This window comes from Hypanus sabinus, chromosome 6 (genome assembly GCF_030144855.1).
Source record: "Hypanus sabinus isolate sHypSab1 chromosome 6, sHypSab1.hap1, whole genome shotgun sequence".
In the NCBI taxonomy this organism is placed as follows: domain Eukaryota; kingdom Metazoa; phylum Chordata; class Chondrichthyes; order Myliobatiformes; family Dasyatidae; genus Hypanus; species Hypanus sabinus.
In genome coordinates, this window is record NC_082711.1 from 19,171,756 (window position 1) to 19,185,567 (window position 13,812).

Here is a 13,812-nt window from a genome sequence, read left to right on the forward strand (position 1 = left end):
TGCCTGCCTGAACTCTGGGATCCTGCTCTGCCTGCCTAATCTCTGGGATCCTGCTCTGCCTCGCCTGAACTCTGGGATCCTGCTCTGCCTTGCCTGAACTCTGGAATCCTGCTCTGCCTTGCCTGAACACTGCAATACTGCTCTGCCTGCCTGACCTCTGGGATCCTGCACTGCCTCACCTGATCTCTGGGATCCTGTTCTGCCTGCCTGATCTCTGGGATCCTGCTCTGCCTCGCCTGAACTCTGGGATCCTGCTCTGCCTTGCCTGAGCTCTGGGATCCTGCACTGCCTCACCTGATCTCTGGGATCCTGTTCTGCCTGCCTGATCTCTGGGATCCTGTTTTGCCTGCCTGGAATCCTGCTCTGCCTCGCCTGAACACTGGGATCCTTTTCTGCCTGCCTGAACTCTGGGATCCTGCTCTGCCTCGCCTGAACTCTGGGATCCTGCTCTGCCTCGCCTGATCTCTGGGATCCTGCTCTGCTTCGCCTGACCTCTGTGATCCTTCTCTGCCTGGCCTGACCTCTGTGATCCTTCTCTGCCTGGCCTGACCTCTGTGATCCTTCTCTGCCTGGCCTGACCTCAGGGATCCTGCTCTGCCTGCCTGATCTCTGGGATCCTGCTCTGCCTGCCTGAACTCTGGGATCCTGCTCTGCCTCCCTGATCACTGGGATCCTGCTCTACCTCGCCTGATCTCTGGGATCCTGCTCTACCTCGCCTGATCTGTGGAATCCTGCTCTGTCTGCCTAATCTCTGGGATCCTGCTCGGCCTCGCCTGATCTCTGCGATCCTGCCCTGCCTCACCTGATCTCTGGGATCCTGCTCTGCCTGCCTGATCTCTGGGATCCTGCTCTGCCTCGCCGGATCTCTGGACTCCTGCTCTGCCTTGCCTGACCTCTGGGATCCTGCTCTGCTTCGCCTCACCTCTGTGATCCTTCTCTGCCTGGCCTGACCTCTGTGATCCTTCTCTGCCTGGCCTGACCTCTGTGATCCTGCTCTGCCTGGCCTGACCTCTGGGATCCTGCTCTGCCTCGCCTGATCTCTGGGATCCTGCTCTGCCTCGCCTGATCTCTGGGATCTTGCTCTGCCTCGCCTGAACACTGGAATCCTGCTCTGTCTCGCCTGATCTCTGGAATCCTGCTCTGCCTCGCCTCATCTCAGGGATCCTGCTCTGCCTCGCCTGATCTCTGGGATCCTGCTCTGCCTCGCCTGACCTCAGGGATCCTGCTCTGGTTGTCTGAACTCTGGGATCCTGCTCTGCCTCGCCTGACCTCCGGGATCCTGCTCTGCCTCGCCTGACCTCCGGGATCCTGCTCTGCCTCACCTGACCTCCGGGATCCTGCTCTGCCTGCCTGATCTCAGGGATCTTGCTCTACCTTGCCTGATCTCTGGGATCCTGCTCTGCCTCGCCTGAACTCTGGAATCCTGCTCTGCCTGCCTGATCTCAGGGATCCTGCTCTGCCTGCCTGATCTCTGGGATCCTGCTCTGCCTGCCTGAACTCTGGGATCCTGCTCTACCTGCCTGAACTCTGGGATCCTGCTCTGCCTCGCCTGTACTCTGGGATCCTGCTCTACCTCGCCTGAACTCTGGGAACATGCTCTGCCTCGCCTGAACTCTGGGATCCTGCTCTGCCTGCCTAATCTCTGGGATCCTGCTCGGCCTCGCCTGATCTCTGCGATCCTGCCCTGCCTCACCTGATCTCTGGGATCCTGCTCTGCCTGCCTGATCTCTGGGATCCTGCTCTGCCTCGCCGGATCTCTGGACTCCTGCTCTGCCTTGCCTGACCTCTGGGATCCTGCTCTGCTTCGCCTCACCTCTGTGATCCTTCTCTGCCTGGCCTGACCTCTGTGATCCTTCTCTGCCTGGCCTGACCTCTGTGATCCTGCTCTGCCTGGCCTGACCTCTGGGATCCTGCTCTGCCTCGCCTGAACTCTGGGATCCTGCTCTGCCTCGCCTGATCTCTGGGATACTGCTCTGCCTCGCCTGATCTCTGGGATCCTGCTCTGCCTCGCCTAATCTCTGGGATCCTGCTCTGCCTCGCCTGAACTCTGGGATCCTGCTCTGCCTCGCCTGAACTCTGGGATCATGCTCTGCCTCGCCTGATCTCTGGGATCCTGCTCTGCCTGCCTGAACTTTGGAATCCTGTTCTGCCTCGCCTGATCTCTGGAATCCTGCTCTGCCTCGCCTAATCTCTGCGATCCTGCTCTGCCTCGCCTGAACTCTGGGATCCTGCTCTGCCTCGCCTGAACACTGGGATCCTGCTCTGCCTCGCCTGATCTCAGGAATCCTGTTCTGCCTCGCCTGATCTCCAGAATCCTGCTCTGCCTCGCCTAATCTCTGGGATCCTGCTCTGCCTCGCCTGATCTCTGGGATCCTGCTCTGCCTGCCTGAACTCTGGGATCCTGCTCAGCCTGCCTGATCTCTGGGATCCTGCTGTGCCTGCCTGAACTCTGCAATCCTGCTCTGCCTGACTGATGCCTGGGATCCTACTCTGCCTGCCTGATCTCTGGGATCCTGCTCTGCCTCGCCTGAACACTGGAATCCTGCTCTGCCTCGCCTGATCTCTGGGATCCTGCTCTGCCTCGCCTGATCTCTGGGATCCTCCTCTGCCTCGCCTGATCTCTGCAATCCTGCTCTGCCTCGCCTGATCTCTGGGATCCTGCTCTGCCTCGCCTGATCTCTGGGATCCTCCTCTGCCTCGCCTGATCTCTGCAATCCTGCTCTGCCTCGCCTGATCTCTGGGATCCTGCTCTGCCGCGCCTGTACTCTGGGATCCTGCTCTTCCTCGCCTGAACTCTGGGATCCTACTCTGCCTCGCCTGATCTCAGGGATCCTGCTCTGCCTCGCCTGATCTCGGGAATCCTGCTCTGCCTGCCTGAACTCTGGGATCCTGCTCTGCCTGCCTAATCTCTGGGATCCTGCTCTGCCTCGCCTGAACTCTGGGATCCTGCTCTGCCTTGCCTGAACTCTGGAATCCTGCTCTGCCTTGCCTGAACACTGCAATACTGCTCTGCCTGCCTGACCTCTGGGATCCTGCACTGCCTCACCTGATCTCTGGGATCCTGTTCTGCCTGCCTGATCTCTGGAATCCTGCTCTGCCTCGCCTGAACACTGGGATCCTGTTCTGCCTGCCTGAACTCTGGGATCCTGCTCTGCCTCGCCTGATCTCAGGGATCCTGCTCTGCCTCGCCTGATCTCTGGGATCCTGCTCTGCCTGCCTGAACGCTGGGATCCTGCTCTGCCTCGCCTGATCTCGGGGATCCTGCTCTGCCTTGCCTGAACTCTGGGATCCTGCTCTGCCTGCCTTAACTCTGGGATCCTGCTCTGCCTGCCTGATCTCTGGGATCCTGCTCTGCCTCGCCTGAACTCTGGGATCCTGCTCTGCCTCGCCTGATCTTTGGGATCCTGCTCTGCCTGCCTGAACTTTGGAATCCTGCTCTGCCTCGCCTGAACACTGGGATCCTGCTCTGCCTGCCTGAACTTTGGAATCCTGCTCTGCCTCACCTGATCTCTGGGATCCTGTTCTGCCTGCCTGATCTCTGGAATCCTGCTCTGCCTCGCCTGAACACTGGGATCCTGTTCTGCCTGCCTGAACTCTGGGATCCTGCTCTGCCTCGCCTGATCTCAGGGATCCTGCTCTGCCTCGCCTGATCTCTGGGATCCTGCTCTGCCTGCCTGAACGCTGGGATCCTGCTCTGCCTCGCCTGATCTCGGGGATCCTGCTCTGCCTTGCCTGAACTCTGGGATCCTGCTCTGCCTGCCTTAACTCTGGGATCCTGCTCTGCCTGCCTGATCTCTGGGATCCTGCTCTGCCTCGCCTGAACTCTGGGATCCTGCTCTGCCTCGCCTGATCTCTGGGATCCTGCTCTGCCTGCCTGAACTTTGGAATCCTGCTCTGCCTCGCCTGAACACTGGGATCCTGCTCTGCCTGGCTGATCTCTGGGATCCTGCTCTGCCTCGCCTGAACTCTGGGATCCTGCTCTGCCTGCCTGATCTCTGGGATCCTGCTCTGCCTCGCCTGAACTCTGGGATCCTGCTCTGCCTCGCCTGATCTCTGGGATCCTGCTCTGCCTGCCTGAACTTTGGAATCCTGTTCTGCCTCGCCTGATCTCTGGAATCCTGCTCTGCCTCGCCTAATCTCTGGGATCCTGCTCTGCCTCGCCTGAACTCTGGGATCCTGCTCTGCCTCGCCTTAACTCTGGGATCCTGCTCTGCCTCGCCTGAACTCTGGGATCCTGCTCTGCCTCGCCTGAACTCTGGGATCCTGCTCTGCCTCGCCTGATCTCTGGGATCCTGCTCTGCCTGCCTGAACTTTGGAATCCTGTTCTGCCTCGCCTGATCTCTGGAATCCTGCTCTGCCTCGCCTAATCTCTGCGATCCTGCTCTGCCTCGCCTGAACTCTGGGATCCTGCTCTGCCTCGCCTGAACACTGGGATCCTGCTCTGCCTCGCCTGATCTCAGGAATCCTGTTCTGCCTCGCCTGATCTCCAGAATCCTGCTCTGCCTCGCCTAATCTCTGGGATCCTGCTCTGCCTCGCCTGATCTCTGGGATCCTGCTCTGCCTGCCTGAACTCTGGGATCCTGCTCTGCCTGCCTGATCTCTGGGATCCTGCTGTGCCTGCCTGAACTCTGCAATCCTGCTCTGCCTGACTGATGCCTGGGATCCTACTCTGCCTGCCTGATCTCTGGGATCCTGCTCTGCCTCGCCTGAACACTGGAATCCTGCTCTGCCTCGTCTGATCTCTGGGATCCTGCTCTGCCTCGCCTGATCTCTGGGATCCTCCTCTGCCTCGCCTGATCTCTGCAATCCTGCTCTGCCTCGCCTGATCTCTGGGATCCTGCTCTGCCTCGCCTGATCTCTGGGATCCTCCTCTGCCTCGCCTGATCTCTGCAATCCTGCTCTGCCTCGCCTGATCTCTGGGATCCTGCTCTGCCTGCCTGAACTCTGGGATCCTGCTCTGCTTGCCTGAACTCTGGGATCCTGCTCTGCCTGCCTGATCTCAGAGATCCTGCTCTGCCTGCCTGATCTCTGGGATCCTGCTCTGCCTCGCCTGATCTCTGGGATCCTCCTCTGCCTCGCCTGATCTCTGCAATCCTGCTCTGCCTCGCCTGATCTCTGCGATCCTGCTCTGCCTCGCCTGGTACCTGGGATCCTGCTCTGCCTCGCCTGATCTGTGGGATCCTGCTCTGCCTGCATGAACTCTGGGATCCTGCTCTGCCTGCCTGATCTCTGGGATCCTGCTCTGCCTGCCTCAACTGTGGAATCCTGCTTTGCCTGCCTGAACTCTGTGATCCTGCTCTGCCTGATTTCTGGGATCCTGCTCTGCCTGCCTGAACTCTGGGATCCTGCTCTACCTGCCTGTTCTCTGGGATCCTGCTCTGCCTGCCTGAACTCTGGGATCCTGCTCTGCCTCGCCTGAATTCTGGGATCCTGCTCTGCCTACCTAATCTCTGGGATCCTTTTCTGCCTGCCTGAACTCTGGGATCCTGCTCTGCCTCGCCTGAACTCTGGGATCCTGCTCTGCCTCGCCTGATCTCTGGGATCCTGCTCTGCTTCGCCTGACCTCTGTGATCCTTCTCTGCCTGGCCTGACCTCTGTGATCCTTCTCTGCCTGGCCTGACCTCTGTGATCCTTCTCTGCCTGGCCTGACCTCAGGGATCCTGCTCTGCCTGCCTGATCTCTGGGATCCTGCTCTGCCTGCCTGAACTCTGGGATCCTGCTCTGCCTCCCTGATCACTGGGATCCTGCTCTACCTCGCCTGATCTCTGGGATCCTGCTCTACCTCGCCTGATCTGTGGAATCCTGCTCTGTCTGCCTAATCTCTGGGATCCTGCTCGGCCTCGCCTGATCTCTGCGATCCTGCCCTGCCTCACCTGATCTCTGGGATCCTGCTCTGCCTGCCTGATCTCTGGGATCCTGCTCTGCCTCGCCGGATCTCTGGACTCCTGCTCTGCCTTGCCTGACCTCTGGGATCCTGCTCTGCTTCGCCTCACCTCTGTGATCCTTCTCTGCCTGGCCTGACCTCTGTGATCCTTCTCTGCCTGGCCTGACCTCTGTGATCCTGCTCTGCCTGGCCTGAACTCTGGGATCCTGCTCTGCCTGCCTTAACTCTGGGATCCTGCTCTGCCTGCCTGATCTCTGGGATCCTGCTCTGCCTCGCCTGAACTCTGGGATCCTGCTCTGCCTCGCCTGATCTCTGGGATCCTGCTCTGCCTGCCTGAACTTTGGAATCCTGCTCTGCCTCGCCTGAACACTGGGATCCTGCTCTGCCTGGCTGATCTCTGGGATCCTGCTCTGCCTCGCCTTAACTCTGGGATCCTGCTCTGCCTGCCTGATCTCTGGGATCCTGCTCTGCCTCGCCTGAACTCTGGGATCCTGCTCTGCCTCGCCTGATCTCTGGGATCCTGCTCTGCCTGCCTGAACTTTGGAATCCTGTTCTGCCTCGCCTGATCTCTGGAATCCTGCTCTGCCTCGCCTAATCTCTGCGATCCTGCTCTGCCTCGCCTGAACTCTGGGATCCTGATCTGCCTCGCCTGAACACTGGGATCCTGCTCTGCCTCGCCTGATCTCAGGAATCCTGTTCTGCCTCGCCTGATCTCCAGAATCCTGCTCTGCCTCGCCTAATCTCTGGGATCCTGCTCTGCCTCGCCTGATCTCTGGGATCCTGCTCTGCCTGCCTGAACTCTGGGATCCTGCTCTGCCTGCCTGATCTCTGGGATCCTGCTGTGCCTGCCTGAACTCTGCAATCCTGCTCTGCCTGACTGATGCCTGGGATCCTACTCTGCCTGCCTGATCTCTGGGATCCTGCTCTGCCTCGCCTGAACACTGGAATCCTGCTCTGCCTCGTCTGATCTCTGGGATCCTGCTCTGCCTCGCCTGATCTCTGGGATCCTCCTCTGCCTCGCCTGATCTCTGCAATCCTGCTCTGCCTCGCCTGATCTCTGGGATCCTGCTCTGCCTCGCCTGATCTCTGGGATCCTCCTCTGCCTCGCCTGATCTCTGCAATCCTGCTCTGCCTCGCCTGATCTCTGGGATCCTGCTCTGCCTGCCTGAACTCTGGGATCCTGCTCTGCTTGCCTGAACTCTGGGATCCTGCTCTGCCTGCCTGATCTCAGAGATCCTGCTCTGCCTGCCTGATCTCTGGGATCCTGCTCTGCCTCGCCTGATCTCTGGGATCCTCCTCTGCCTCGCCTGGTCTCTGCAATCCTGCTCTGCCTCGCCTGATCTCTGGGATCCTGCTCTGCCTCGCCTGGTACCTGGGATCCTGCTCTGCCTCGCCTGATCTGTGGGATCCTGCTCTGCCTGCATGAACTCTGGGATCCTGCTCTGCCTGCCTGATCTCTGGGATCCTGCTCTGCCTGCCTCAACTGTGGAATCCTGCTTTGCCTGCCTGAACTCTGTGATCCTGCTCTGCCTGATTTCTGGGATCCTGCTCTGCCTGCCTGAACTCTGGGATCCTGCTCTACCTGCCTGTTCTCTGGGATCCTGCTCTGCCTGCCTGAACTCTGGGATCCTGCTCTGCCTCGCCTGAATTCTGGGATCCTGCTCTGCCTACCTAATCTCTGGGATCCTGCTCTGCCTCGCCTGAACTCTGGGATTCTGCTCTGCCTTGCCTGAACTCTGGAATCCTGCTCTGCCTGCCTGAGCTCTGGGATCCTGCACTGCCTCACCTGATCTCTGGGATCCTGTTCTGCCTGCCTGATCTCTGGGATTCTGTTTTGCCTGCCTGGAATCCTGCTCTGCCTCGCCTGAACACTGGGATCCTTTTCTGCCTGCCTGAACTCTGGGATCCTGCTCTGCCTCGCCTGAACTCTGGGATCCTGCTCTGCCTCGCCTGATCTCTGGGATCCTGCTCTGCTTCGCCTGACCTCTGTGATCCTTCTCTGCCTGGCCTGACCTCTGTGATCCTTCTCTGCCTGGCCTGACCTCTGTGATCCTTCTCTGCCTGGCCTGACCTCAGGGATCCTGCTCTGCCTGCCTGATCTCTGGGATCCTGCTCTGCCTGCCTGAACTCTGGGATCCTGCTCTGCCTCCCTGATCACTGGGATCCTGCTCTACCTCGCCTGATCTCTGGGATCCTGCTCTACCTCGCCTGATCTGTGGAATCCTGCTCTGTCTGCCTAATCTCTGGGATCCTGCTCGGCCTCGCCTGATCTCTGCGATCCTGCCCTGCCTCACCTGATCTCTGGGATCCTGCTCTGCCTGCCTGATCTCTGGGATCCTGCTCTGCCTCGCCGGATCTCTGGACTCCTGCTCTGCCTTGCCTGACCTCTGGGATCCTGCTCTGCTTCGCCTCACCTCTGTGATCCTTCTCTGCCTGGCCTGACCTCTGTGATCCTTCTCTGCCTGGCCTGACCTCTGTGATCCTGCTCTGCCTCGCCGGATCTCTGGACTCCTGCTCTGCCTTGCCTGACCTCTGGGATCCTGCTCTGCTTCGCCTCACCTCTGTGATCCTTCTCTGCCTGGCCTGACCTCTGTGATCCTTCTCTGCCTGGCCTGACCTCTGTGATCCTGCTCTGCCTCGCCTGAACACTGGAATCCTGCTCTGTCTCGCCTGATCTCTGGAATCCTGCTCTGCCTCGCCTCATCTCAGGGATCCTGCTCTGCCTCGCCTGATCTCTGGGATCCTGCTCTGCCTCGCCTGTCCTCAGGGATCCTGCTCTGGTTGTCTGAACTCTGGGATCCTGCTCTGCCTCGCCTGACCTCCGGGATCCTGCTCTGCCTCGCCTGACCTCCGGGATCCTGCTCTGCCTCACCTGACCTCCGGGATCCTGCTCTGCCTGCCTGATCTCAGGGATCTTGCTCTACCTTGCCTGATCTCTGGGATCCTGCTCTGCCTCGCCTGAACTCTGGAATCCTGCTCTGCCTGCCTGATCTCAGGGATCCTGCTCTGCCTGCCTGATCTCTGGGATCCTGCTCTGCCTGCCTGAACTCTGGGATCCTGCTCTACCTGCCTGAACTCTGGGATCCTGCTCTGCCTCGCCTGTACTCTGGGATCCTGCTCTACCTCGCCTGAACTCTGGGAACCTGCTCTGCCTCGCCTGAACTCTGGGATCCTGCTCTGCCTCCCTGATCACTGGGATCCTGCTCTACCTCGCCTGATCTCTGGGATCCTGCTCTACCTCGCCTGATCTGTGGAATCCTGCTCTGCCTGCCTAATCTCTGGGATCCTGCTCGGCCTCGCCTGATCTCTGCGATCCTGCCCTGCCTCGCCTGATCTCTGGGATCCTGCTCTGCCTGCCTGATCTCTGGGATCCTGCTCTGCCTTGCCTGACCTCTGGGATCCTGCTCTGCTTCGCCTCACCTCTGTGATCCTTCTCTGCCTGGCCTGACCTCTGTGATCCTGCTCTGCCTGGCCTGACCTCTGGGATCCTGCTCTGCCTCCCTGAACTCTGGGATCCTGCTCTGCCTCGCCTGATTTCTGGGATCCTGCTCTGCCTCGCCTGTACTCTGGGATCCTGCTCTGCGTCGCCTGAACACTGGAATCCGGCTCTGCCTCGCCTGATCTCTGGGATCCTGCTCAGCCACGCCTGATCTCTGGGATCCTGCTCTGCCTGCCTGATCTCTGGGATCCTGCTCTGCCTGCCTGATCTCTGGGATCCTGCTCTGCCTCGACTGTACTCTGGGATCCTGCTCTGCCTGCCTGAACACTGGAATCCTGCTCTGCCTCGCCTGATCTCTGGGATCCTGCTCTGCCTCGCCTTAACACTGAAATCCTGCTCTGCCTCGCCTGATCTCTGGGATCCTGCTCTGCCTCGCCTGAACTCTGGGATCCTGCTCTGCCGCGCCTGTACTCTGGGATCCTGCTCTGCCTCGCCTGATCTCTGGGATCCTGCTCTGCCTGCCTGAACGCTGGGATCCTGCTCTGCCGCGCCTGTACTCTGGGATCCTGCTCTGCCTCGCCTGATCTCTGGGATCCTGCTCTGCCTCGCCTGAACTCTGGAATCCTGCTCTGCCTCGCCTGAACTCTGGGATCCTGCTCTGCCTGTCTGAACTCTGGGATCCTGCTCTACCTGCCTGAACTCTGGGATCCTGCTCTGCCGCGCCTGTACTCTGGGATCCTGCTCTGCCTCGCCTGATCTCTGGGATCCTGCTCTGCCTCGCCTGAACTCTGGGATCCTGCTCTGCCTCGCCTGATCTCTGGGATCCTGCTCTGCCTCGCCTGAACTCTGGGATCCTGCTCTGCCTCGCCTGAACTCTGGGATCCTGCTCTGCGTGCTTGATCTCTGGGATCCTGCTCTGCCTGCCTGATCTCAGGGATCCTGCTCTGCCTGCCTGAACTCTAGGATCCTGCTCTGCCTTGCCTGATCTCTGGAATCCTGCTCTGCCTCGCCTGAACTCTGGGATCCTGCTCTGCCTCGCCTGATCTCTGGAATCCTGCTCTGCCTTACCTGATCTCTGGAATCCTGCTCTGCCTCGCCTGATCTCTGGAATCCTGCTCTGCCTCGCCTGAACTCTGGGATCCTGCTCTGCCTGCCTGAACACTGCAATCCTGCTCTGCCTGCCTGATCTCTGGGATCCCGCTCTGCCTCGCCTGATCTCTGGAATCCTGCTCTGCCTGCCTGATCTCTGGGATCCTGGTTTGCCTGCCTGATCTCTGGAATCCTGCTCTGCCTCGCCTGAACACTGGGATCCTGTTCTGCTTGCCTGTACTCTGGGATCCTGCTCTGCCTGCCTGAACTCTGGGATCCTGCTCTGCCTGGCCTGAACTCTGGGATCCTGCTCTGCCGGCCTGAACTCTGGGATCCTGCTCTGCCTCGCCTGATCTCTGGGATCCTGCTCTGCCTCGCCTGATCTCTGGGATCCTGCTCTGCCTGCCTGAACTCTGGGATCCTGCTCTGCCTGCCTGAACTCTGGGACCCTCCTACCTCGCCTGAACTCTGGGATCCTGCTCTGTCTGCCTGACCTCGTGGATCCAGCCCCGCTTGTCTTACCCCTTGGATGCCATGGCATCCCCATCCTGTCCTACCCCTGGTACTTCAATGCCTGCGTCCTTCTTTTGGGTCCATTCCAGGTCCGCTCGTGACACTATGTATATGTTTGTTGTCTTCTACTGCTGTAGCCCATCCACTGCAAGTTTCAACAAATTGTCCATTCAGAAATGCTCTTCTGACATGTCATTATTTGAGTTATTGTCACCTTTCAGTCCACTTGTACCAGTATACTCAAACCACCCTGTCTGGCACCAACAATCATTCCATGGTCAAAGTCACTTAGATCACATTTCTTCCCCATTCTGTTGTTTGATCTGAATAACAACTGAACCTCTTAACCATGTCTGCATTCGTTTATGCAAATTTGCATTAATCAACAGGTGTACATAATGAAGTAGCCACTGAGTATATGTACCTTGATAATAAATTTGCTTTGAACTTGGAAACGTAGTTCCGCTTTTTCTGCTGGAAATCTGCATATTTGAGCGATGAGTCCATGCTAACTAGTCCATTGCCACCTTGGCATCAGAACCAAGCAGCAAAGATTACAAGCTGGTGCTTAGATATTAAAGTAAGAGGGGATATAGGGAGGAGAGTTATGGGGTCAGTCAAAGGTGACTGGGAGAAGGCAGGAGAATGTGGATGAGGGGGATAATAAATCAGCTATGACTGAATAGCAGAGCATAGTCAATGGGCCAAATGGTCTAATTCTGCTCCTATCTCTTCTGGACTAATGCACAAAAACTGAAATAAGAGATCAGCTATAATCTTACTGAATGGTGGATCCAGCACAATGGTGAAGTCCCTATTCCTTCGATTTTTATAATCTCAGCATGCCAGAATCTCACTAAATTACTGAAGGCAAAATAATGTCCAAGTGAGCCAAAAGCACAGAATATATTGATGTTTGTTTTCATGCTCTCTTGATTATTTGAAAGTTTAAGCAGTGAATTATTGATGTGATCTCTGAGGCAAAATGCCAGGAAGAAGGAGGTGCATACAAAGTGAAACAAAAGGACATTAGAACACCTCTGGCTCTCTCATCCACCCCATCATCAAATACACCCAGTTCCTCAAAGTTCCAGATTAAACCTCCAGAGAATGGTAATTCCTCCAAGAAGCAAAAGCCAAGCACAGAATGATGAATCTTAAACCTTCTTAGTTCCTCAGGGAATCTCTTTCCTTCAGTGCCAACGAGGATATGATTCTTCCTCTTTGACAGACTCCCCATGACCTACTCTGCCTCTGTTTCTGTCAAGATCAGAGGAACACAGAAAGACTTTGTAATTGGTAAGCAGGTTAAGATTCAAGTTTATATATCACGTGCATCAAAACCTACACTGAAATGTGTCATTTGCTTTAACAACTAACACACCCGAGTGTGTGCTGGGGGCAGCCCGCAAGTGTTATCATACATTTCAGCTCCAAAGTAGCATGCCCACAATGCTCAGCAGGACAACATGGTAAACAACAAAACAACAACAGCAAAACAAACCCCATTCCTTCCTCCCACCCACCCACACACACACACACACACAGACCTTTAATGCCAGAGCAGGTCATATTCTTCAGCCCCTTGCTTCCAGTGGACTTGGGCTCACAGACACTTGGCATCAATTTTCTGATAAGATAAATCTAATAACGGTTATTAGATTTAGATTTATTTAGAACATAGAAATCTACAGCACATTATAGGCCCTTCGGCCCACAATGTTGTACCAACCATGTAACCAACTAGAGAAACTGCTTGGAATTTCCCTACCGCATAGACTCTATTTTTCTAAGCTCCATGTACCTATCTGAGAGGCTCTTAATAGACCCTACTGTATCCACCTCTACCACCAACTGTCACCGAGTTCGGACATGGCCCAAGTGCAGAGTGAGGGACACTGAAGCGGGTCGATTTTTCACTAACTTTAATGTAAACAGTGTAAAGGGAAATGAAAACAATAAACACTAGGACAAACTGGAATGTTCACTAAAACTCTCAAATGGTGAACAAAACTTATACAGCAGCTGAAAAGAACAACTAAGAATAAAATGAATACTGTTAGTCATTTGACCCAACTGTCCAATTTCTCAGGAAAGGCTGAATGCAAGCAGGCGGCGAAACACTGCCATACTGTGCCCAAGTCTCAACAAATTCTATGACAGAATGGATGGAGTTAAATACTACCACGATGAAATAATAATTAGCTGACACGTGCACATTCATGAGCTCAATTGCCGAATCTGCTGTGCTGCTGAATCCGTGGTTGTGACACCATCGCTGGCAGTCTATTCTCTGTGGAAAAACTTCCCTCTGACATCTCTCCTGTACCTACTTCTAAGCACCTTAAAACTTAACATCCCTCATGTTAGCCATTTCAGCCTTGGGAAAAAGCCTCTGACTATCCACACCATCAATGCCTCCCATCATCTTATACGTCTCTTATCAGGTCACCTCTCATCCTCTGTCACTCCAAAGAGAAAAGGCCAAGTTCACTCAACCTATTCTCATAAGGCATGCTCCCCAGTGCAGGCAATATCTCAATATCCTTGTAAATCTCTGCATTCTCTCAATCGTATCCACATTTATTAATGATTTAGATTTATTTATCCTATCACATCTACATCGAAACATATAGTGAAATGTGTTGTCTGGGTTAACAACCAACACATTCTGAGGATGTGCTGGGAGCAGCCCACAATGAAAAGCTTTCGTTTTCATACTACCTAGGCATGTCATTCCGATCATCCCATAAGTACACTAAGGTAGTACAAAGATGTTGAATGTAGTGTTACAGTTACAGTGCAGCCAGACAAGTAATGTGTGGCTATACTGACATAGGTTTGGAGATTAAGAGTCCATGGACCCTGCTCCCAAACATTCCCCTTA

The 13,812-nt window shown here is 56.1% G+C and overlaps 1 protein-coding gene across 2 annotated transcripts; it reads right to left on the bottom strand.

The window, feature by feature from the left end:
- Window positions 1-362: 362 nt before the first annotated feature.
- LOC132395341 (uncharacterized) lies at window positions 363-11,357 on the bottom strand. 2 transcript variants are annotated; one of them, XM_059971799.1, is made up of 2 exons: window positions 9,008-11,357; window positions 363-1,631 (listed from the first exon to the last, which is right to left on the bottom strand). In XM_059971799.1, exon 1 carries the CDS (start codon window positions 10,957-10,959, stop codon window positions 9,703-9,705), a length of 1,257 nt encoding a protein of 418 aa, XP_059827782.1. In that variant the 5' UTR covers window positions 10,960-11,357; the 3' UTR covers window positions 363-1,631; window positions 9,008-9,702. The 2 variants fall into 2 exon arrangements, with proteins under 2 accessions (XP_059827782.1, XP_059827783.1); XM_059971800.1 differs by lacking the exon at window positions 363-1,631 and adding an exon at window positions 8,003-8,472 and having other exon boundaries at window positions 9,305-11,357.
- Between the last annotated feature and the right edge of the window lie 2,455 nt (window positions 11,358-13,812).